This window comes from Myodes glareolus, chromosome 18, assembly GCF_982192425.1.
Source record: "Myodes glareolus chromosome 18, mMyoGla1.1, whole genome shotgun sequence".
Classification (NCBI taxonomy): Eukaryota; Metazoa; Chordata; class Mammalia; order Rodentia; family Cricetidae; genus Myodes; species Myodes glareolus.
In genome coordinates this window covers 35,565,081-35,590,974 of record NC_142043.1, presented here as the reverse complement: position 1 = coordinate 35,590,974, position 25,894 = coordinate 35,565,081, and the positions used below count along the sequence as shown (strand labels likewise).

The following is a 25,894-nucleotide window of genomic DNA, read 5'->3' as shown; positions in this document are numbered from 1 at the left end:
GTATCTGTTCACTTGCTTATGGGCAGCTGAACTCTTTTCAGACTTGGGCTGTTGCAGATAAAGCTATGAACCCTTGTGTGTGAGTCATTTGTGTGGACATACGCTTCTGATTACTTTCGGTAAACAGGAGTCTTGGATAACTAGATCATGTAGATGGTGATGTCAGTGTTTGGGACAAACTACCAAACTGTTTCCCAAAATGGTTGTTCAATTTATAATCTTGCCAGTAAGGTATGAGTCCCAGACCCTTCCTATCTTTGCAAATACAGAGCATGGCTGGCTGATGACTCTCCCCGATTCTAACCCTTGCCTAAGAGTGTCTGTTTGTGACTTCACTGTGGATTTCTTGATGCTAATCGGGATGAGCATCCTTTTGTGTTATTTATCATGCACATATTCTTTTGTTAATGTTTTGGTTTTCCCTGAAACAGGGTCTTGCTTTATATCCCAGGTTAGCGTCGACTTCATGATCCTCCTAACTGCATCTTCAGGAGTGGGGTTACAGGTATGCACCCCCTTGATCTGATCCCAACTATACTCTGAGAAAATGTTCAAAAATTCAGCCCATATTTTGAGTGTCCTCATTATTGAATTTTGAGAATTTTTTTAATATTCTGGGCATAAATCATTTAGTGGACATAGAATTTGAAAATCTTTCTCTCCTATTCTACAGCATTTCTTTTTTATATTGTGGCAATCTTTTTAGAGAAGGTTGTTTTTTTGGTTTATTATACATGATCAACTTATTCATCTGCAGATTACAATTTTATATACTACCTAAAAACATATTTATAGTGCATGTATACGTATTTTTTCCAGCTAGGCACTGTGGCTCGGGTCTGTAACCTCAGCCCTTGGGAGGCCAAAGTAAGAGAACCAAGAGTTTGAGGCCAGCCTGGGCTACATAGGGATATCCTGTTCTACAATTTTGTTTTTCAGAAAAGTTATTTTGGTAATAATAAATCCTTGGCCTACCCATAAGATCAGTTTGTGTGTGTGTGTGCCCAGGCATGTGCGTGTGTATGTATTTATGTGTGTTTGCATGTGTGTGCATGTGTATGTATTTATGTGTGTGTGCATGTACATATGTGTATATGTATTATATGTATGTGTATGTACATGGCTGTGTGCGTGGGTGTGCGCATGGGTGTGCACACATGCGTGTGTATGTATGTGTGTGCATGTGTATGTGCTGTGTGTGTGTGTACATGTGTGTGTGCATGTGTGATGCATGTGAATGTGTAGATGCAGGTACATGGAGTTCTGACTTCTGCCTTGAATACAAGGCTCTCAATGAACCAGAGAATTGAATTTCCATTATGCTGGATGGCCAGCAAACTCTCAGAATTCACTTGTGTCTGCCCCATAATGCCAGAGTTGTAGGTGCCTGCAGCAACCCCTGGCTTTTTACATGGTACTGGGGGTTCAAACTCAGGTCCTCATGGTTGCAGAACAAGGACTCTTATGCACTGGCCCATCCATCATTCGAGCTCCAGTGTGTTAGTTTTTATTAAAATCCTGCTTTTATTTTGACTGGGATTGTATTGAGTAACAGATCCATTAGAAGAGAACAGAGAGCTTAATGTTGTCAAGTCTTCCAACACATGTTCAGGATGCACCTCTTGGCAGTGTTTCACTGTGCTCACATATTTTGACAGATGTATCCCCACACTTACTTCTTTCTTTCTTTCTTTCTTTCTTTCTTTCTTTCTTTCTTTCTTTCTTTCTTCCTCTTTCCTTCCTTCCTTCTTTCCTTTCTTTTTCCTCTTCCTCCCCCCCCCTTTTTTTTTACCTCCGATGCTATTGTCAGTAAGTCTATTTTAAATGTCTATTGTTCACTCTGAGATTCCATCTTACACCAGTAAGAATGGCCAAAAACACTGATGACAACTTATGCCGGAGAGGATAAAAGGAACTCCCCTCCATTGCTGGTGGGAGTGCAAATTGGTATAGCCACTTTGGATTCAGTATGGTGATTTCTCAGAAAATTAGGAAACCACCTTCCTCAACACCCAGCAATATCACTTTTGGGTATATACACAATGGATGCTCAATCATACCACAAGAACATGTGCTCAACTATGTTCATAGCAGCATTGTTTGTCATAGCCAGAACCTGAAAACAACCTAAATGCCCCACAACCAAAGAATGAATAAGGAAAATGTGCACATAGTAGAAAGAAATAACAACATCTTGAAATTTGCAGGCAAATGGATGGAGCTAGAAAACATCATATTGAGTGAGGGAACCCAGGCCCAGAAAGGCAAATATAATATGTACTCACTCATAAGTGGCTTTTAGACATAAAGCAAAGAAAAACCAGCCTACAATTCACAACCTTAGAGAACCTAGATAACAAAGAGAACCCTAAGAGAAACATGCATGGATCTAATCTACATGGGAAGTAGAAAAAGACAAGATCTCCTGAGTAAATAGGGAGCATGGGGACCATGGGAAAGGGTGAGAGAGAAGGGGAGAACAAGAGAGGGGAGCAGAGAAAAATATATAGCTCAATAAAAATAATTTAAAAAGAAAAAAATTAAAAAATAAAACATCTATTGTTCTTTGCTAGTAGGCAGAAACAAAGTTTTTGTACATTTCCTCTTATGACTTATAATCTGGCTAAAGTAAATGATTAGCTTCATAACTCCACTGTGTATTCCGTAGTATTTTTTTGACTAGATGATGATGCTGAGTAAAAATAAACACAGTCTTCCGTCCACTCTGGTGCCTCTCATTCCTTCTGCTGCTGATGTGTTAAAGTGGTGAGACCAAGCATCCTTGCACCTTGCCTGGTATTTGAGGATTTAATTTTCACAGAAGTGTTCACTGAATCTGGCAAAAAGTTTATAGTGTATCAACTGAACTGGCTATATTCTTAACTTTTATGTGTATTGTTATACACATAACAATAAAAATAACTTTTATTTTTAATAAAATATTAAATATAAATATAATTTATATTAAATATAAATTTATATTTATATTATATAAATATAATATATAAATTAAATTTATATTAAATATAAATATAAATATAATAAAAATATAATAAAAATAATAAAAATAAAAAAAACTTTTATTGTTTTACCCGCATGTCTGTCTGTGTCCCACCTGCACGCATGGTGCCTGTGGAAGCCAGAAGAGGGCGTGTGGTCCCCTGAAACTGGAGTTGCAGTTGGTGGTCAGCTGCCATGTGGCTGCTGGGAACTGACCTGGGTCTTCTGGGAGAGGAACAAGTGCTCTTAATCACCGAGTCATCTCTCCAGCCTTGAGTTTTGCTTTGTCTTCAATAAGTTGAGGAACTATTGGCTGCTAACAGCTGCTCATGACCCAGTTGATGGCCCTGTTCATGCATGGTCAGCACTAACTGGACTCAGGAAGTTATTAATAATTTTTTAAAAGACATGAAGTCCTGAGGGAGGTGGGTTGGTGGGCCCTGGGAGACTTCAAAGGGGATCGTGGAGGATATGTACATGTATGAAATTTTCAGAGGATAAATAAAAATAACAACATTGGACTGGATAGCTCAGCAATTAAGAGCACTGGCTGCTCTCCCAGAGGAACAAACATCTGTGATCCAGTCCCAGGAGATCCAGTGCCCTCCTCTGGTTTCCAAGGGAACCAGTCATGCATGTGGTGCACAGACACACATGCAGGCAAAATGCTCATCCATGTAAAATGAAACAAAAATAAGCGTGTTGATACGGTGAGTTAAATGCTATACTGGCATTGCATATCTGCACTAAATCCAACATGGTCATGGTATGTCAGGTGTGTTATGTCGTTACAGTTCGTTTGTAACCTTTGTGTATTTACACCTGAGGAACATCAGCTTCCAGCTAGGTTTCTATATCAGGTCAGTGTTTGTCTTAGAGGAGGGTTAGGGAAGTACTCCCTCTTCTCAAAGTTCTAGAAGACTCTATCTACAACCCAGATCCTTGCACATGCTAAGCAAATGTTCTACCACTGATCTGTACCTTCAGCCCTAGAGTTGATATTACTACTTTCATCTTAAATATCTGGTACAAGCTCAGCAGTGAAGTCCTCTGGAGTCACCTTTGAGGAAACCATTTAACTATGAACTCTTTGTTTTTCTCTGAAGATAGAGGGCTACTTATACTTTAAATGAATACAAGCTTTCATTCTCTGAAATGCATGCCTGGTAGACCAAGGACCAGGTCATACAGTAATCAGCTATTTTGCATTTATAGAAACTGCCAGACTGCTTCAGAGCGTGCCTGTATTTTGCACTCCCGCCAACAATGAGCTAGCGGCCTGGTTTCTCATCTCACCAGCACTCGGATGGACGTGGCATGGCAATGCCCGGAGTTCAGCCTGTGTTCCTCTAAGGCCCGTGACATCCAGCCCCTCTGCGTGTTTATTCAGCATTTCCATGGGGGCTCTTCGGTAGCATGTCTGCATGTGTTCTGCAGGTTTTCTAAGTAGACTCTTTGTTTCTATGGCCCTGGGAATTGAACCCAGGATATTGTCCATACTAGGTAAGTGTCTACCACTGACCTCGATCTCCCCAGACTCTCTTTAAGTTTTTCTTAAAGGTCTCGTTAAAGTTCCCAGGCTGACTATTCTAGTTTGCTTTCTGTTGCAGTGATAAAACGTTCTGACCATAAGCAACTTGGGTCAGAAGGGTTTATTTCATTTTATAGGTCACTGTCCTTCATTGAGGACAGTGCAGTCTCAATGGCAGGACTCAAGTAGGAACCCAGAGGCAGAAAGTGAAGCAGAGGCCATAGAGGAGCACTGCTTCCTGGTCTGCTCTCTCTGACTTGCTCAACCTGCTTCTTTCCTCCTCCCTCCCTCCTTCTTTCCTTCCTTTTTTTTCGTTTGCTTTTTTTTTTTTCAAGACAGAGTTTCTCTGTAACTTTGGAGCCTGTCCTGGAACTAACTCTTGTAGACCAAGCTGGTCTCAAACTCACAGAGACCCACCTGCCTTTGCCTCCCGATTGCTAGGATTAGAGGCATGTGCCACTACCGTACAGCTTCAGTCTGCTTTCTTATGTCTCCCAAGTCCACCTGTCCAGGAGTGGCACTGCTTACAGTGAGCTGGGCCCTCCCACATTAATCATTATTCGGGAAAATGCTTGCCTGTAGGCCAATTTGATGGAGGCAATCTCTTCCACCTGGGAAGAAAGTTTGGTTTTCTCTTCCCAGCTGACTCTGGATTATGAGGAGTTGGCATAAAAACAACAATAAAAACAAACAAACAAACAAACAAAAACCCAGCCAGCACAGTGGTCTTGGACTAAACATAACCCAGGCAAGTCTGGAACTTCTGATTCCCCTGGTTCCGCCTAATGAGTAGCCGTAATTATAGGTCTGTATCACAAGGCCTAGCTTCTTTCTAGAACTCTTATAATTTTGTGTTTTATATTCAAGCCCACGGTCTACTTTGCATGCGCATGATCTATCTATATGCACACAAAGACCAGCATTTAGGTTGAGGTTCCTCATTTTGCCTGTGTTTGGTCAGTTGTTCCGACTCTTTGTCGAAAAGGCGATCTTTCCTTCTCTGAACTGTTCTGAGCCTCTGTCTAAAAGCAGTCAGGAGGGGCTTGCTGGGTATTCCTGCAACTCTTCTAATGGTCTATGCAGCTGTTCCTCCACCAAAGCCACGCTGTCTGAATCAGTACAGCTTCACACACACACACACACACGCACACACACACGCACACGCGCACACATGTGCGTGTGCGCACACACACACACTACCATTAGCAACAGTGCTTTTCCCCCTTTCTTTATGGGTAGATGTTTTCCTGCAGTTCTGTATGCCTGATAATATTTGATTGGTTTCCAGGCAATGCAGATATTTTGGTTTCCCTGTCATTATCGGGGGAGTTGTTCTATAATGCATGCAGTTAAGTTACTTGGAAACAGTTTCATCCTTCCAAGCCTTGTTCTCCAGATTTCTACTAAGGGAGCATGACCATTCTATGTACTCTACAAGTACCTACGGGAGGACGGGGTTTCACATTCTCTCTGACCAATGCATCACTATTCCCAGCCTTGGGGGAGCTCAGAGCACAGCTTCCTCTGATCCTCTGCCTGGTTCAGTCCTCAGACTTGGGTAGTCCCCTCTGTCTCAGTGTTAATCAGTTTCTGGTTTGTGCTCATAATATCTTGTTATGGTTCAAAGTCTCTTCCAGGGTATGCAAGAAGGCAAAAGAGCAACAACCCCACATTCCTCTGGCAGAGCCCTTGAGTAATCTTCCTCAGGCCAAGACTGGAGGATTATGGAATACTATCATTTACTCCCTCATCCCCCAGCCCTCGCCCATCAGAGTGAGTTACCTCATCAGATGGTCACATGGTTATATCCCCTGAGAAGCTCGGAGGCAGCTACTTAGCATCTGCAATTTTCTTAGTGTTTCTTACACATGTGCATTTATACAGGAGTAGTTAAAAGTCATTATATGTATGGTCTGGAGAAATGGCCCAGTGATCAAGAGGACTGGCTGTTCTTATAAAGGACCCAGGTTCAAGTCTTAGTAGCCACATGGTGACCCACAAACATCTGAAGCCTTCATCTGGCCTCCAAAGGTATCAGGCATGCAAGTGGCATACAGACATACATGCAGGAAAACACCTAAACACATTAAGTAATATATATTTTTGAAAATTTTTTAAAAAGTCACTCTTTATATATGAATCCCTGGGTTTTAAAACAGACCCCTGAACTTGGAGAAAATGTTCCTAATTGTTGAACTGAGTGGTGATTAAACTGGATCCATAGACCTTCATATTTTTGTGTATATTTGAAACCTCCTATCACAAAAAATAGACAAAAACAAAATGTATTAAGACCCTGAGGTCAATATATCTATAGGACTTCCTGGCTTGTAACCTGTGACCACGAGGTGCACATTGTCACAAGTGTCCTGAGATCCCTGGGCCACATTTGGAGAAACACTAGTGCATTTCAATAATTTCAGCTGCTTAATAGTTTTGTATATGGCTGCCATTTTCCCAAATTGGGGACTGCCCCTGATCTCTGAGACTCAAATGAATGCATGAACCATCTTGCTCAGTGTGCCAAGTTCCCACCTGAACATCCTGAAGGATGAGATCCTTGCAGCCAAAATTATAAGCACGGAACTCTCCTCCGGTCACAGAGGCTAGCTCCTTCAAGAACTCATTTGCAACCTCATCGTTGTAATTGAAGGAGATGGCATAGATAGGAATATTCTGGAAAAGTTTGACGTGGTCCATCACCATTTCTGGTGGCTGAAATGACAAATAAGGGAAATGGGGAAGGGTAGAAGAGAAAGAAAGAGGCATTACATGACACACTCTTCGCCTTTGCCATAGGCAGTCAAATTCTGAGACTGGAATTGCTTACACAGTGAGACACCTTTTGTCTATGTGTTAGTTCACTTCCATATGCAAACCGCCTACTAAAGAGCATGGGGACCCAAAGGCCATGGTCCTGGCCCTCTGAACTCTCACTCTGTGGTAGGAAAGGAAACTTAGGAAAAACGTTTGTCTAACAGAAACACCTCAACCTGAATCGCACCTAAGTGTGGAGGCCATGCCAGCTGGGCTGTGGGCTGGGCTATAAAGAGGACTGGGATGGAGCCCCATGTACATCTGGGTCACTGGGATCCCACACAGTGGGTGCCGTTTCCCAATCTGGCTTCCAAACAGCTCTACCAAAAGAGTAATTTCAGCTTTTGCCATGTTGTAGGCAATTTGCTTGTTAGAGATAGAGGGAAAGAAAAAAGGAAGACCCCCTTGTTAGACGTCTGGCCATGCACTGGGGACTTGGTTTAGGGCTTAAGTTCCTGGCTCCTCCTTACAACCACCAGGTACTCCTTCAGAGCATCTTGTGGGGTAGCTTTGGAAGAAATGACGCCCCCCCCACCTACTATCCATTCCTCTTGCCATTTTAAACTATAAAAACACTGGGTTTCTTTCCATGATAGTAATATTGTCAGCTTAAAAAAAGCATAAAAATCATCAATAATAAGACAGTAAAATCTACTATTCACAGTTAGGAGTGGCCAAACCACCCAGTTCTGACTAATGAGATCCAGAAGTTCTCAGGGAGAGATTCCCTTTCTCAATAAAAAGACAGACAGGAGTCTAATGTCCTTCTCCATTCCTGGGAAATGAACTGTCCTCCCGGGGCAGCTGTGACCGCCAGGATGGAGTGCGAAAACAAGAGAATGCCTGCTCTGCGGGACACACGTGCAGTCGCTGTAGAACTAGGCTGGTTACAGCTGGATTTCTCACCCCTGCAAAGGAAGCTCTCAGTTGACTCCATTTGCCTATGATCCTGACTTTCCCCAGCTTTCCCTCCAAGTGACACATAGCTAGCACCTCCATTTCATGGTGGAGAAACTGAGGCTCTGTATGGTTACGTTTCCCCGTGTCGCTAAGTTCTCAGGTGGCCAAACCGGAGAAGAGGAATGCTGGCAGAGGATTTACTCCCCTGGAGGACGACAGGCATCGCCTCTGGACCACCATCAACTCACAGTACCATTGCTTACCTCCCAGGAAAGAATTCCTCTGCCATCTTCTCCACTACAGCCCAACTAGCACCTTCAGAGACTGTCCCCAGCCGTCCCAAGACACTCCCTGGGTTCTCAGTGTTACAAGTTCCTCTCTGATCATCCAGCTCGCTGACTCCTTCAACCAGTTCCATCTTCTACCTGTGGTTCTTGCCCTTTACCCTTTAACCTTACCTCATTCTTTTTCCCATGAAGCCCCAGGGGAAAGGCGATGAACAAGAGGGGACTGTACTCAGAGCTAGCCGACCTTCCCTAAGGAGGCTTCTGCTTAAATGCTCCCCAGAGCCTGAGCTTGTGTAAGCCATCACTCACACACATCCTCAGTCTGTTTAGCTCTAGCCTTGAGTCCACGCTTACTCAAAGGGAATTTTCTCTGACCATCAGCTGATTTACTTGCCAAACATCAATTCGACGTAACCAACAAGCTGCCGCCCCTGTTTCTTTGGCCAACTACAAGGCCTGAGAGAAGCAAGCCATCCTGCCTGCTCCTGGCTCAGCTCCCCTTTCTGGGGCCTTCCTAGATGTTAGCAGGCTTCCCCAGGCATCCTTCTACAACCTTCAGAGGTAGGGATGCGGCTTTCCCTTCTTACTAGGAACACCCAGCCTCTGCTCCTTGACTCTGCACACCAGACAAGAGACAGACCTCCTCATTTGGGTCATCGAATAAACGGCATCAGCAAGGGCCACTCTTACATTGACTTACAGCTGATACACCCGAGAGGGGAAGGAAAACAACATTATAGTTCCAGCTGCATGCTGGGAACCATAGCGGGCGCCTCCACCTCGTTAGCTATACGACATCATGCATTTATTTGCTCACTGCCTCTCGTTCCACTAAAAGCTTCATCGAAGGTCAGCCCTTTCTCCATCTTACTCACTATTGTAGCTTCAGGCTGAGAAGAGAAGCCCTGGTACTCAGTCAATATTTATGGAGTTCATTTATGGAAATACCGTATCGTTTGTTTTCTCAGGATAACCCCACAAGGAAGGAGGACTAGCCTTAAACTACAGATGAGGAAATGCCAGCTGAAGAACTCTTGTCTATGGGATGCTCTGATGGACAGTGTTGGGTCAGTTCCTAACCCAGGTTTCCACCTCTAAGCTATTCTATCTCGTTAAAGAGCACATTAGAGCAAGATAGCCCACCACCTGCACCCAGCCCCAGACCCCCACAATGCTAAACCCGCACGGTGTTCCAGTGCCCCCCTGTGGCACTAGAGAGCTGAGGCGAGGGATAGCATGTCCTAGACTGGAAAGCAGACTCCACAGCCATCTCTATCTTCTGCCTGCTCTAGACTGCCTCAGCTAGTTTACACCCTCAGAACACCGCAGAGGAAGACTCTGAAGGTCGGCATCAAGCTCTGCCCACAGCAGCCTGGCTTGCTTTCTCCACAGAGGCTTCCTGACAGGGTCCTCTGGGCTGAGGAGTGGAGGAGCCATAGCCTCTCGCACTCCTGTGGAAGCGTGAGGAAGCTTTTCTCATCCCAGGGACTCTCTCCCGGGTTCCTCACGGAGGCCTCCGGCTCTCTCCAGTCCCTCAGAGAAGGCTGAGCAAGGTGCGCAGCTAACTCTCCATCATCAACCCATGGTGTGGGAGAATTGTCTGTATTCTGTCAATCATATTTTAATAAAACACTGATTGGCCAGGCAGGCAGTATAGGCGGGAAAGCCAGACAGGAAGTAGAGGTGGAGCAAAGAGACTGGGAGTATTCTGGAAAGTAGGAAGCTCCCTCTGCAGTTCTGCCCAGATCACCAGAGAGGAAAGATGTAAGCTGCCCCACTGGAAAAGGTACTGAGCCATGTGGCTAATGTAGATAAGGATAATGGGGTAACATAAGTTACAAGGACTAATAAGAAGCCTGACCTAATGGGCCAATCAGCTTTATAACCTATAGAGATCTCTGTGTGATTGATTTTCTCTGGGACTTGCCGGTTGTGGGGTACTGGGCAGGAACAGATACCCCAACAAGCCAGCCCCTCATGTTACAAACCCAGGCCAGCAGCAGGCAAGTGGGACCCTGGATTTCCTTGCTCCCTGTGACTTCCCCATCCTTAGACTCCATAGGGCCTGTGCTAGGCTTTATCCATTATTCTCGTTTTAGAAGGATGCAAAAGTATTCGTCACGTCCACTTGGAAAGACTTTGAAGGAGTCCTAAAATAACTACGGCCAGAGCTGGACTAGACTTTGCCCACGCCCACCAGAGTACAATTGTGTAATGGGACTCTTTTTACCTTAATGAAGACTGACATTTCTAGAATTCTTGGAACATGACGAATTTTAAAGTGTGTCACCTTCTAATGCTGGCCTGACTGTGAAGCAAACGGTAAGCGGATGCCGATGGATCTAGATTGTCCACGTGGTCATCCAATAAGGAAACACTGTTGAGCATTCTGAATCGCACTGGCCCTACACAGTGAGCTTCCTCAAAGGTGGTGAAAACTGACAAACAAGAATGAACCTACCCCATTCCCCTCCAGTTTCCCCCCACCCCACCCGTTCCAGCTAAACTCATAGGAAAAATGTCCTGACAGAGCCCGGGGCTCTGGGGCCAGTGTTAGCTTAAACTTGTTACCACTACTGAAACAATGGTGGGGCTCCTTAATAGATTTTACCCAGAACACAAATATCTAATATCCATTTGCTCTGCTGACAGAATCTTCAGGACAATGCAAAGGAAAGAGACTCGCATGTGAAAAGGTAAACATGAACATGAAACACTTTGACACATTTATAGATTAGGTTTTGAGTAATCGTCCTTCTTGGGATTCTGACTGTTACCTACCTCCTCAGTGCTTCGTGTTCAGATGAAGCACAATCTCTCTCAGAAAAGCTACTCATCTTTAGAAAGCTACATGAATGTATTTGGATGCACTGATGTGAGATTTCAGAACCCTGGAAGGCTATGCTGTGAGAAACCCTGAGCTACTGAACCATCCTCTATTTCTTGGGGCTTCTGGACATCCATGTAGCCCAAGTACACAAATAATATGCTCACCAGAATCCCAACCCTGTCTGCTCTTAACTGAAACTTCCCTTGGGTTAGTAATATCACAATGAGCCAGAAAGCAATTAACCCTTCTAACTTCCTCTGCCTTCTCCTCTCTCCCACTGCCTGCTACCAAGTTGAGCACCAAGTCTCACTGACTCTGAAGAAGTCCCTTCCTCCTCAATTCTCCTGCTGCCAGCTGACACTGCTTACAGGCCCTCATCGAAGCTCCAGCAGAAGCTCTGGCATAGCTGGCATGTCCCCAGCATTATCGGGGCATCATGCTTCCAAACTAGGAAGGAGTGATAAATTGTGCTCCTATGAAAGGTCCCCACTGTGGTGACCTTCCAACCCGCACAACATCCCCGCACACTTCCGTCATGCCCTGATTGTTTCTCTAAGCATGACCCTCATGCCCACCTTTCTGTACCTCCCACCTAGGACAATTTGGCTTCCTCTGTGCAGAAAGTTCTTTCTCTTCTTTCCAGACACAGCATGAATGCCCCCCCCTCTACTTAGAGGACTCTCCCTGGTTTTCTGCCCATCTTGTATAGCTAAATCCATCCCTCTGTGCTGCTAGACATAGACCAGACAATCTCAGCCCCTGGACTGTATCAAAATAGACTGTATACATCTAGCGCCTTCCCTAACGGTTTCCCTAAGGCGAGGATCAGTCAAACCTTGGCACCACCCAGGACACACATGAGAGTGACAGACTGCTTCTGAATAGAAACCACAATGAAGTTGACAGGGAAAGCCTTCCAAATTAAAGTTCCCTGAAATGCCACTTCTCTGCCATGAATCTAATGCAGTAGTAAAATCCGGTGGCTTTAGTATTTAATCCCTGAGTCATTTGACACGGTATTTTAGAACAGGCAGTCTGCACATATAAACATCTTCCGAGGCCGGATACATGTTGATACTAATTCACCTTAGCAGTCAATTTACATTGTGCCGGCCTGGAAAATCCTCGTATTTACTTAATGCCGGGAGTCCTCGTCTTTCATTCACAAAGCTCGAAAGAAACAGAACAGACTCTTCTAAAACGTCTCAAATATTTTCCAGGCAGGCTAAACAAAGCCAAGAATGTCTCAGTTGAAAGGCCTGCTTTTGTTTAAGTGAGGCTAAAGCTAAAATTAGGGCTAGAACCAAGGGCGCGGCCCGGTGACATGTTTAGATTGAGTCCTCAAAGGAAACAAATGGAAGGCAATCTCGGCGGTTCTACTTTGTCATAAAACATAAGCCAGTGTGCAGTGGAATGCAGCGTCTCCTTCCCTGGCGTACTCTCCAGGCCTGTGAATATGGGTCACACTGAACATAAAACATTCACCACCATCACAATGCCCATAAATGTTCCTCAGTTGTAGAAGACAGGGTTGCCCTTTGGTGTCTTGTCTTACCTCAGTTCTGCTTCCCTATGCCAGGGACATACCTCTCGATATCTCTTGTTGGGGTGGTGCTGGGGGCTCTGGATATTGAACCTAGAGCCTCTTGAATGCTTAGGCAAATACTCAACTCTGGGCTATATACCCTTAACCCTCTTTTAAAAAATTTCAAAACAAAATTTTGAGACGGGGGTCTTGCTAAGTTGCTTATGCTGGTCTTGAACTCATTCTATAACCAAGCAGCTGTTGAACTTGTCATTCTCCTGCCTCGGCCTCCTATGTAAGTAGGATGAGAGGTTTGAGTCACCAAGATCAGCTTCTCTGCCTTGTGATGTCCCCTGGAAAGGTCTCGTTCCCCCTCTTGGCATTCTCCTCCACGACATTCTACAACGGGTATTCATTAGTCGTTTTAGTGAGTACCTGATCGGGTCTCCCATCCGTCAAAAGGTAGATGGTTTCTGTTTCTTTGTCGGCAAAAGCAATTTTCAGGGCATTCAGGGTATTTGTGGAACTTCCAACCTATGGGGGAAGAAAAGAGATAGTCAAAACAGTTTGTACAAACAAGTTAAGTGTATTCTCTGCTCAGTGTGGGGGGTAAAAAGCAAAAAAAGGCATCTGAAATAAGAGACAAAATTTCATTGAGAAAATGACTTAAGTCCAGGGATTTCAAGAAACCAAATTCCCAGGTGTGCCATTAGAGTCTCTAGCCAGGTAGTTCAAGATCTGATATGAGCCAAGGCTGTGGGTTTCCTGTCTTGACAACTGGGGTCTTAATGCAATTTTCATCTGTGTTTTTGCGTGAGATACTCACTCACTCGAGGATGGCTTTGCTGTCGGCAGAGCTGGATCAAGCAGCCTGAATGCATCCTGGTTGGGATCATGTTCGTTTCAACTCAGGATTTATTTGTGCCACCCAGTATTCGGCAAACTCGCGTGTGGTCTTATCGCTGGCCTAATGATGAACACACTAATGTTTCTAGCATAAATCCAACCTACAAAGGTCAGGGTGGAACACTGACCTTAACTTGCATGGCATAGTACTAGGTCTTATGTGAATGCATGGGGTCCTGATGTTCTGCTTTGGGTATGATGGAAATAAACAGACATAGCAGGCAGCCTGGATCTACGGGTTCCATACCCCTGGGAATCAATCAAGCATGTTAAAAAATATTTAGGAAGAAAATTACACAGGCACTGAATATCGAAAAAATTCATTATTCCCCAAGTAATATATTATTATAAGCACCCACTATACTATTTTACATATATACTATATACATCACTATATTATGTTACAAACATGTAACTTGAAGGTTATTGAAAAAGATATAAAAGGATATGCATAGTTTATATGTAAACATGCTCCATTTTATATAAGCAACATCTGTCAATTTGGGTATTCGTGAGGAGGGAGGGTGATCCTAGGACCACTTCCCCATGGCTACTGAGGGCTAATTGTATAAATTAAAATCATAATCAATCAAAGAGAATAGATTATGATTTATTTTCTCTCTTACATATAACATTAATCATAACACCACAATTCTTTGTATAAAAAAGAAAAAAAGATAAACATTGCATGTCAAGGGGAAATAATGATAGGTTTTTAACAATGTCACCAAAACACATCAAACAATTATAAATTAGAAAATCTCATGACTCAATTTAGCATGGGAAGAAATCAAATAAATTAGATTCGCTGGAGTGCACTTGATTTAACACACAAAAACAAGCCTTACCAAGAAATAATCTTTGCCAGTAAGACGCACGGGACCTCAAGATTTCCAAAGCCTACTTAAGCCATCCCCTGCATCTCAGACCCAGGGTATCAATTCAGTCAGAGTTGTAAGCTACAAAAACAATCGTGATTGATCCAAGCAAGAAGAATTTATGCAAAGGGCATCTGGACAGCCCACAGGATATCTTAGCATCTGGCTGGAAAACCTGGGACCTCACACCGTGGAGCGGGGGGCCCAGTCCTGCTGCAAGCCTGCTTGGCAGGAGCCCCACTGTAACACCACCAGCACACCAGATGCTGTGGTTAGCCACACCAAACAGGGAACTGTCAGCCATGAGGTGCACCAGCAGTCCACTGCCTCTGCCACCCAAGAAGCTTCGCCAGTCTGCATATGCCACCACTGTTATGGTTCTCGCTGGCAGACCGGCCATCTGAAGTCACTGACTCTCAACTCAAACCCAGGGAGGATACTCTGAGGTTGTGTGCCTGAGCCTTCGTACTTCCTCCTGAGTTGAATGGAGGCCAGAGTTTCCACTTCCATATGGTGAACAGGTCCCACTGCCATTATTGGAATCAGGGTGAGAAGACGGAGATGGGTGGCCAAAGGAATGGAAGTATCCAGCGCATACCCAAATCTTGTCAAGCTTCACTGTGGGCCTTGAATGGCCCTTTCTGCGAGGAGCTGCTTAAACCCAGACACAGGTGGGGGTGCTATGACTCCTCCCACTCAGTTTCTCTCCCCTGGGCCTCTTCCTGCAGCCCCCCACTAACTTTCCACGGGTATTTAATAGGCACCCAATACTCTTGCCATGTATCATGCTGGGATTCAAACGCAACTGACCGGACCAGGCCAACGCTGTCTGGAGAGGGCTTCCGAGGGCAATGCTGAGAGCCTGGAAACACTACCCAGCGCTGGGCTAGCATTGCTCTAGTGATGCCCAGCACAGGCTGTGTTACTCTAGCTGAGGGCATAGCTAAAGACACCTCCAGGTGGAGCTGGCGTGGAAGACGACTCAAAGATGAACGGATGAGCAGGCAAGCAGAGACGACGCTGTGAAGCCCCACTTCCTGATTTGTTCAGGAGTGGACAAGTAATTTTATCACCAGAGCGTCCACATGAGGCAGACTGTTGGGAAAGTCGTGGCAGTGCTGAAGATAATAGAAAAATCTGCTGAGTATATCCTGGGCTAGGCTCGTACAGCCCCTGCATTTTTACCCTGCGGTCGGACTTAGCAATTTCTATTCCCGCGTCCCCAGAAGGTCACCCACCAGAAACAGGCAGCCCAGGGATTTGCCTTGCACCCTTGTGACAGCCCAAGCGGGTACTGAATGGGGGTCCTAGCAGCATGAGGGGGTTCTGAAAACTAAATTATCACTGTAGCAAAAGCCCACAAATGTAAGCCAGATCGAATAGGGGAAACCTAAATACGGTGTCTGCTGGCTAAATAAGACTTCAATGGGATTAGCGCCTCCTGACATAATAATAAAAATTTCCCCAAATGCAATAAAGAAAAATCGCTTGTTATACAATGAGCCAGAAATAGCTCTTTTGTCTTGAGGAGAGTGGTCCAACTGATGCCCTCGGAGATCTCTGAGACAATAAAGCAGATAGAACATTAATACTGTAAGAGTTCCAGAAAAAGAGAGGGGAGGGTGAGGAATTTAAAAATATTAAAAAAAAAAGAATAGCTTTAAAAAAAAATCTCCAAGAGGCTTGAGAGATGGCTTGGAGCTTGTAAGTGTGTACTGTTCTTGTAGATGACCCAAATTTATTTCCCAGCACCCACACTGGGTGGCTCACAAATAGTACAAGAAGCTTTCATGCCAATAATGATTGTATACAGAGCAGTCATCTCCGTTACACTTTTAGTCTGTATGGAGCATCCAGGGTGTAAATTGACCTTGCTCCCTTGAAGGCAGAGCACAGCAGGATCAGGAGCTCTGTGACAGCCCCCGGAGCTGCGATGCCTCTGGCCTATGTGGGTACCACACTTACATGCATAATCCCACTTCATAATACATACATACGTAAACATAATTTAAAATAATAAAATTTAAAAATCCTCACATTTGCAGAAACTACAAAAACTGCAACTCAAGAAGCTGAGAAAAACCCCAATTAGGTCAAAAAAAAAAATCTGTGAAAATCATAGCTAGATACATTGTATGCAAATTTTTGAAAATTAAAGAAACAAAACGAACCCCCTAAGAGCAGTCAAAGAGAAATGGCATATTACAGTATCCATTAAAGAATTTCAATTTGGGTGGCAGCCACTTCTCATCTGAAACCACAGAGACAAAAGGAAGCGGCCCAACTTACTTGGGGTGTTGAAAGAAATGAATCTCCCGTCATAACTCACATCTGGTGGGAACATCTACTCTGGGCTGACGGAGAACTGTGAGATTCTGTTTCTGGGAGTCTCATCTTTAAAGGGCGCTAATGGAAGTTTACGACTCAAAAGAAACGGTAACAGAAACTCAAACCCTGAACATGGAAGTCATCAGAGAAGACCATTCTTAACTCCCCAAGTTCTCAAATCATGTGTTACAGTTTAAGAAGCTTTCATGCCAGTAATGATTGGATACAGAAGAGCCATCTCCGTTACACTTTTAGTATGTATGGAGCATACAGGGTGTAAATTGACATCAGGCTTGGTCCCTTGAAGTCAGAGCACATCAGGATCAGGAGCCGTGATAAATGACAACTTTGCATATAGAGAGCCCCTAGAACAAGCATTCAGAAAACCACACGAAGTGCTACAGTAAAAAGTGAAATGAAGAGTTACAGTGGAACACTGAAAGTACCCAAAGGACCCACAAGAAGGCAAGAGAAATAATGAAACCAAGGATTCCACAATAAGCGAATAACCAAATGGTAGACATTAGCCTTAGATATCAATAATACAAACACACGGTCTTACTACTCCATTACTTGACAGGGATCGGAGAACTTACAAAATCTTGAGCAGATCCCTTAACATCTATTTTTAAAAAAAGCCACTTCAGATACAGCAACACGGCTAAACTGGAGATCAAAGGATGAAAGTGATACATTGTCATAATAGTCTTTTAAGCAGGAATGGCAATGTTAACCGCACACTTTAGGTTTGGGGGGTGGGGTTATTGCTTTTTGTTTGGAGCTTTATTTTTGCTTTTGAAACTAGGTCTTGCTAGTAGATAAGAAGGCTTCCAACTCATTATCCTCCTGCCTCTACCTCCTAAGTTTTGGGGTTTGCATGTCCTGCAAAGCCTGATTCACTCTATGCTTTAGAGTAGTGAAAATTACTAGGGACCAATGAGCACATTAAATAATGACAGAAGACTCGGCTACAAAGATACCAACTCTAAATATATAAGCACCAAACAATAGAGTTTCAAAACACACAAAGCAAAATTTGATGAAGTTGATAAAGAAAAAATAGGAAAGTGACCAATAATGGTTATTTTCTTTAACAGCCAGAACTGTGGGAGCTATTTTCTATAAATTTCAGTGTTTTGCTAAATTTTCCATAATTTCTAATAAATTTTCCATTTTAATGAAACATTTTACAAATTTAAAAATAATTTAAATCATGCCAAGTTTACCTTCAGTCATCATGGAATCAAAATTAATAACAGAAAGACAACTTGAAAATTACCACACACTTGGAAGTCAAATAATAGGTTTTAAATAATTGATGGTTCAAAAAAAATTTAAAACTAACTAGAAATTATGGAAAATTAAGTAAAACACTTAAATCTATGGAATGTGGCTACCACCATTCTGGTGGGGAAATCTGTGCCCATTAGTAGTTCATGCTGGAACAATGGAAACACCTCCAAATGCAAGCTGTATTCTTGACTAAAGAACCTTTAAAAAGAAGAGTAATGCCCACTCAGAGCAAGCAGAAATAAAGAAAAGATACAGGAGCAGAATCAGAGAGATTCAATAGTCCAGAGATATAGAAAACTAACAACAACAGGGTGGCTGTTTTTAAAACTGGGGACAGTGATGCCTGCTATAATCTTGGCTCTTGGGAAGCTAATGGGAAGCTGGATTTGGGCCAACCTGGGCTACATAACAAGAGAAGTCAGGCATGGTGGCATACAACTGTATTCCCAGCTAAAGAGACTGAGACAGGAAGACCGCAAGTTCAAGGCCAGCCTAGGCAACTTTGCAACCCTAACCCCAAACCGAAGATTCTAAAGGGTGAAGGATGGAGTTCACTGAGAACACTTGCTTGGCATGTTCCGATGTCCTGATTCAATTCCCAGTGTCACAAAACAAAACAAAACAAAAAATCAAAAATCTGAAGAACGTTCTAGAAAATACCAATCAGTGTTCTTCAAAAGTGTCAAGATCCTTCATGTCCAAGGAAGAATAAGAAGCTTTCTCCTACTGGGGGAGTCTAGGGAGATACTGCAGTTGGAAATGTTTAAGTGGAAAATCTGATGGGCTCTGACTAAACTGAACTACCATTCTGTTAACAGTACCAATGTGAGTGGAACAGAACCCACGGAGGGTCTCACCCAAAGAGAATGAATGTGTAATACCTCGGTAGACAGTAAGCGCTCCGTTAACAACAGACCTCCTATTCCTGGTAGTTTGTAAAAAGAAGAGAACGTTGGTGATACTGGAAACTTAACAAGTTGAGTATGGCCTTGACACTCTACCCAGGATAAGGTGGCCAATTACTTAAAAATATTATCTTTTTATTCAACGTACTTCCTTCTTTTTCCAACTTAAAAACAACCCCTAAAGAACTTGGGACGGTCCTGGGCCTGCTTAGATGAGTCCAGATTCAGTGAGTTCAGTATTGTCTGGTGCGGCTGCTGGGCAAATCTAGGACTTTATACTCAAGCAGTAAACTATTTTAAGCAACTTTTAAACAGCCCTGTCTCAGATACATAACTGTCTCTCAAATATCTGGAATGCCATATGGTTCTGGAGCATATTCAAGATTAACAGGAGCTCAAGGCAAGAGAAAATTCTAAAAGAAGAAAGTCCTTCCTGGTAGCCCATGTGACAAGAAACGACAGCTTTCCAGGTGTCCAGGAAAAACACAGACCTGAGAAATGACTTCACTGTCTCCCTGGGTTTTCCTTCTCACTCTTCTTGCTCTCAGCTTTAGATGCTCAGACTGTACTGTCTCCAGGAGTTCTGAACAAAGTTCAGTAGGAACACCTGCGTGGCCCCTTGGAGCCTTTGAAATGCCGATGGACTGTCAGATGGAACAGATCTGAAGGCCTGAGCAACCAAAATATTATCTGCTGAAATCTGTTTTTAACATGAGCCTGCAACCTGAGCCCAGGACGGATTTGGAAAGAGAGCCACCTCGCCTTGTCCAAGGGTTATACACCCACAGATTCAACCAACTGTGGAATGATTACACATGCATGTGCACACGCACGTACACACACACACACACACACACACACACACACACACATAGTATGATTAATAAAAATCCAGAGACAAAAACTGAAGGTCAGAAAAGCAAAACAGCCAGCCATGGGGTTTTACCTCTACCTCAGTCCAAAATGACAATTCTGCCTCCAAGAATCTCAGAATGAGACTTGTGAGTGAGAGCTATCTCCTCCCATTTTATAATCCTCTCTAGTGCTGGGATTAAAGATGGTGCACCACTACCGCCCAGTTTCTATGGCAAACTAGTGCGGTTACTGGGATTAAAGGTGTGTGTCACCACTGCCTGGTCTGTAAGGCTAATCAGTGCGGTTGTTTTACTCTCTGAACTTCAGGCGAGCTTTATTTATTAAATAAAGTATCACTACACACCCACATGCTCATTTGCATAGGCTTGTGTACTTCTGATTGATTGTGTCTGGGCTTGGGGAGATGGCTCAATGGGTAAACCCCTTGCTATGTAAATGAGAAGTATCTGAGTTTGAATGCCCAGAACTCCTGTAAAAGCTGGGTGCAATCATGTGCATCTGTAATCCCAGCACTCCTATGGTAAGATGAAAGGCAGAGAATTCCCAGAATCCAATGGGAAGCAGCAAATAACAAAGAGGCCTTGTCTAAAACAAAGTAGAAGATGCGGGCCAATGCACAAGGCTGTTCTCTGGCCTCCACAAGCTCATGTATGCCTGCATTCAAATGCACAATTCTACAGATACACACACATAACACACACACTATGTGTAAATTCACATACATAAAAGATTATCTGTTTGGACCTATACAGGCTTTTCCCCCATTTTTATTATTTAAATTATACAGTATAATACCCGTCACTTGCATTGGGAGCTGTGAGTTTGTGTGGAGATAATTTTTGGCACACGGGGTGGGGGTGTGTGGGCTCTCTGCGAATCTCACAGCATTTTATATTAGGGATTTGAGCATCTGTGGCTCTCATAGGATGTGGGGGAGGTCCTGGAACCAAGCTCCCAAGGATACCAAGGGATGATGGCTATAAATAGATGTTTATCTAGATGTTGAGATCTGACTAATGAGGTTGAATGCATGTGACCTTTGCAGCCAAATAACTGCCCATGTATAGACATGGCCTTTCTTGGAGCTCAATCCATTTCTCGACAACTCCTAGCAATGAGTGAACCCACTACCATGAGACATTCTCAGACATCTCCCAGCCTAGATATTTTACCTTAATGTTTCTAATCCACGACTCAGCCTGTTCCAAATGATCTTCATTGATTTCAGCAAGTTTTTCCCGCCAAGCAGTTGCCTGACCATCAAACGCCACAAAATTGAATTTACGCTTGTATCTCAACTGTTCCTGGAAGAAACAATTATTATTTAGCCATAAAGCCACTCAAATGTCAGCAAAGCTGAAGTGAATCTCTGGGATATCCATTTTTAGCTCTAGAAGCTAGCTGAGAATTATGTGCAATTGAAAAAAAAACAGTTTCTGCTGCAAAAGGCATTTGAGCCAAATTTATAGAGTTTGGATGTTTGGCCTCTACAGATGTTATATATGAATGTGTAGAGGACCGCAACCACATACTCCATTACAAGATGGCGCTGGTATCCGGTTTCACCGCCAGGTGAACAAGGTAACGCACACGTGTTTGGTAACTTTCCACTGCTGCGTCCCCGCCTACTCCCGAGGCATCATCTGGGATAATAGCCAGCGGACCAATCCAAGGGTGACACGTCCGAAGCAAGGACTGTTTCCTATATAAGGGATGGGTTCCCTCATTTAGGAGTCTCCGCCATGTAAGCTTATGCTGTCTCTCTCAAGAGGCATTAAAGCTTTTCCTGCAGAAGGATCCTAAGTGTCCCGCGTGGTTCTTGCGGGCGAGACGGTAGTGTGGGACATGAATGTACTGCTAGTATTATAGGCCACCCATGTATGTGTAGGTAAAATTGTACTGTAACATTTAATACTGACTTTAGTGCTGACACTAATGTAATGCTGATAAGCAGGCTAAATGCATAAAGAAATAATATTCAAAATGTCATCATTTTGGTCACTGCCTCTTAGGAAAGCCTCTTATTTGGTACAGACATATTTGCTTGCCTTTCATCAGCCTACACCCACCCCAGAAGCTGGTTATATTTTGTATTTCTTAAACACTCTACACTCACAGCACAACAGACTCATGACAATATTGTGAGACCTAGTTACTATGTAAACAGGATTCAGAAAGCAGCCTGCTTCCAAGAAAATGATTCAGGGGCAGCCCAGGTGAGTGGGGCAGAAACCGGGTGTCCCCATCACAGGCCTACCCTCTTCCCATCTGCAACTCTGGGACTGGTGCACACAGCTTCCCTAAGAGACATAGGAAATTAAATTAAAAATTCAAGATGATAAAAATCCGGGAAACAACAGAGGTTTCTGTGTATCATAGGTTAGAGACAACTCCAGGCGAAAAGTATAGACACACACCTGAGTGACCCAGGGGTGATGGCGACATAAAGGACCCAATCAGAGGACAGGTCTGATTGCCAGAGAGCACTGAGAGAGTTCTAGAACAGCAGAGGGGGTGCATTTCTGGACTGGCTTTCTCAGGAACCCTTTAGTGCAGTGTGGCCCTACCCACTGCCCAGAGCCACTCCAGACAAGGACTACCGAAAGCGGGTTTATGGGACACCAGCCCAAGCACAAGCCCATGACACTCCCGCCTCACCCATATGAGCCGGATGATCTTATCCTTCACCAGGTCCAGTTTGCTCGTCATTGAGTGAGATGTATCAATGAGGATGTAGATGCAATCTCCACACACTTTCCCAAAGAGGACTCGACTCCCATCTTGCAGCCACTTAATCCTAGACAGGAAAGAGTATCAAAGTAAATAGAGTCTATGGACAAGATTGTCTTCACCGGAACACACGGCTACAGAACCAGAACTCTGCCACACTGTTTATACCTGATCTTTGATGAACGAATTCTTTACTTTCAGGTTTTAATTTTTATTGTTGGTTTTTTGTTTGTTTTTCTGTACATAAAAACCCCTACATTTGAGGCTAGAGAAATGGCTCAACACTGAAGATCATTTGCAGCTCTTGCAGAGGATTCAAATTTGGATCCCAGCATCCACATTAGGCAGCTCGCAATTACCCATAACTCCAGCTCAGGGGGACCCAATACTCTCTTCTGGCTCCTGAAGGCATTCTCGTGGGCACACACGCAAACACACCGCATACACACACACTAATAAAAGAAGAAATATTTTTCCCATAGCCACACTGATGAATATCTTGCATAGCATCATAGAACCTTCATCAAGCGATGGATGGAGATAGAGACAGAGACCCACATTGGAGCACTGGACTTAGCTCCCAAGGTCCAAATGAGGAGCAGAAGGAGGGAGACATGAGCAAGGAAGTCAGGATCACGAGGGGTGCGTTCACCCACTGAGATGGTGGGACTGATCTAATGGGAGCTCACCAAGGCCAGCTGGACTGGGACTGATGGAGCATGAGATCAAACTGGACACTCTGAATGTTGCTGGCCATGAAGGCTGACTGAGAGGCCAGGGACAATGGCTCTGGGTTTTTACTCTACTGCATGAACTGACTTTGTGGGAGCCTGGTTTGTTTGTATGCTCACCTTTATAGACCTGGATGGAGGGAGGAGGACTTCCCACTGACTGCTCTTAAGACTAGAGAGGGAGGGGGAGGTGGGGAAGCGGAGAGAAAAGGGAGGCGGGGAGGAGGTGGAAATTTTTAATAAATAAAAAAAAGAAGAAGAAATATTTTTAAAAAGAAAATTTTGCATTTCAACTGCACTCTTATCAGGCCCCTCCCCTTCCCATAAAGCAAAACAAAACAAAGAAAATCAATATGACAGAAAAACAGATGCAAAGAAAGCCACGAGCAAATAGCTTCCAGATCTCTACTGTGTGGAGGCTCTCAGCTACGACTCAAGAGGTCCTGAAGGCAGCTCACTCCTGAAGCCTGTGGGAATGTAGACAGGACTGAGCGACTCGGGGCCCTGAAACAACTAAGTACCAGGGGGTCGCATTGCAGGGCTGCTGCTGGGGTCAGTACTCGAGAGTTCATCACAGGATGCATTGAAGCTCACGGCTTCAGGAAAAGCCTTGCAGTGAGAGCTGGAGAAAGAGGAGAGAGAAAACGTCTTATGGAATGGAGTTCAGCAAGTCTTAGGCTACTGGGATTTGTAGGGCAAAATGTCAACCGGCAGTTACTGTAGCGAAAGGTAGGGAGACTGGGAGGGATATGGAGCAGGTGTGGGACAGTCATACTCCAGGGTGCACTAGCGGTCTGGATGAAGTGATGATCTGGGCATGTGTGTGAAGAAATTACAGAAGTCGAGGAGAAAAACCATCCAAGAGCGCTCACCGGAGCATACACACCTGAGAACAGCAGCTCATTTCCCCAGCAGTCAGGGCTGAGTGTCAAGTGGAATTCTCACAATGGTGTTACCTCGCTAGTAAAGCCAAGTCAGCCCTAGGATAAAGACGACTGTGGGCTTAATTAAACCTGTGTAACTTAAAATATGGCTTAGACTCAAATTGTCTCTAAGCCATTTAACTCACATTTTATATATATATATATATATATATATATATATATATATATATATATATATATGCAATCAAGCCTATCACTCAACAGCGTAAATATTCAAAATGCCTGGAAATCCAGAAGAAAAGAGAAAATGACTCCCGGGCATACCAAGAAGCAGGAAAATATCCACAATTAGCGAAAATCTGATCAACAGAGCCTCAAGCAACCCAGACACTAGAATTAGCTGAAAAGAAAAGGGTGCTATGCAGTCACTACAAATGTATTTCACGTGTCCAGGAACAGACCCAGAAGAGAAATGGAAGACGTAAAAAAGGTCATCAACACTGCAGAAGAGGAAGTGGAAAGGATGTCAGAGACAACGAATGGAGAAGAGTTCTGAGAAACGCTGAGCCCTAGACAAGACAGTGTTGCTCTCGTGAACTCAAAGCAGCTGTGGTTACCTTCACACAATCTGCATAAAGCCAAGTCAGAAGAATCCAAGCAAGGGTGGGGCTGCGCTCCCGAGGCTCCAGGAGAGCACTTGCTGGGGAACTGTTGGCAGTTTATTGCAGCTGGGGTGGGGGACCTGCTCTTTTTGAGCGTGTTCTCACTGACAGGTTTCCTACGCTCCAGTGATGACCCCCTGCCCGTTCACATAGGGACAGTACTAACTGGTCTTAGTAGTGACAAAGAAGGCGAAGAGAGAAGAAGAGAATGAAGTCAATGATGAGGACAGTGGCATAAAGCATTGCCGTGTTAGGGGTTACAGGTGGAACTGGAGGGGGAAATTTCTATTTCCTTACACATATGTCTTGGAATTCTTAAGTATAAATGCAAATTATAATAAATAATAAAATGTAAAAAACCCTAAGTGGAACGCCTAGAGAGACCTCTGAACTGGAAAGTCAATTATATAGCACTCATAGGAAGCGGGACAGCGAGAAAAAGATCAGAGATTTCTTATAGCACAGTAGTGAGAAACAATTCAAAGTGAAACAGAAAACTAGAAAGAAAGGGTCCTGGAACATACAAGAAATGTGTCTGCAATTAGGCTCTGCGACAGACAGGAAAGGGAGAAACAGAAAAGAGATTCAAAATAATTTTTCTATTTTGATGAAAACAGTCTGCCTACAGATTCAAGGAGATCAAAGAACCTATCAGAAGAGCAGAGAAGAAGCCATAGCAGAGTACATCACAAATTGGATGAAACCCAGTGATTAAAAGCAGCAAGGGGCAAAAAAAAAAAAAAAAATCACAGTGCAGAGGAACACGTCTAAGAATAAAGGTATTCTTATCATAAACCATGTAGACCAGAAT

General features: G+C 43.8%; 1 protein-coding gene across 8 annotated transcripts in view; it reads right to left on the bottom strand.

Moving 5' to 3' along the window:
* The window catches only part of Vwa3b (von Willebrand factor A domain containing 3B), a 189,668-nt gene that overhangs the window by 59,662 nt on the left and 104,112 nt on the right, over nt 1–25,894 (bottom strand). For 7 of the 8 annotated variants that reach the window (XR_015735457.1, XM_087898072.1, XM_087898074.1 and 4 more), the window contains 4 exons: nt 22,735–22,873; nt 21,249–21,380; nt 13,326–13,424; nt 7,067–7,246 (listed from right to left, as the gene is read on the bottom strand). Coding sequence is in view for 7 of the 8 variants with exons in the window: in XM_087898072.1 (XP_087754198.1) it covers nt 7,067–7,246; nt 13,326–13,424; nt 21,249–21,380; nt 22,735–22,873 (550 nt within the window). In the remaining variant the exon portion in view is untranslated. The remainder of the gene's footprint in view (nt 1–7,066; nt 7,247–13,325; nt 13,425–21,248; nt 21,381–22,734; nt 22,874–25,894) is intronic. The other variant, XM_087898070.1, reaches the window with a different exon arrangement.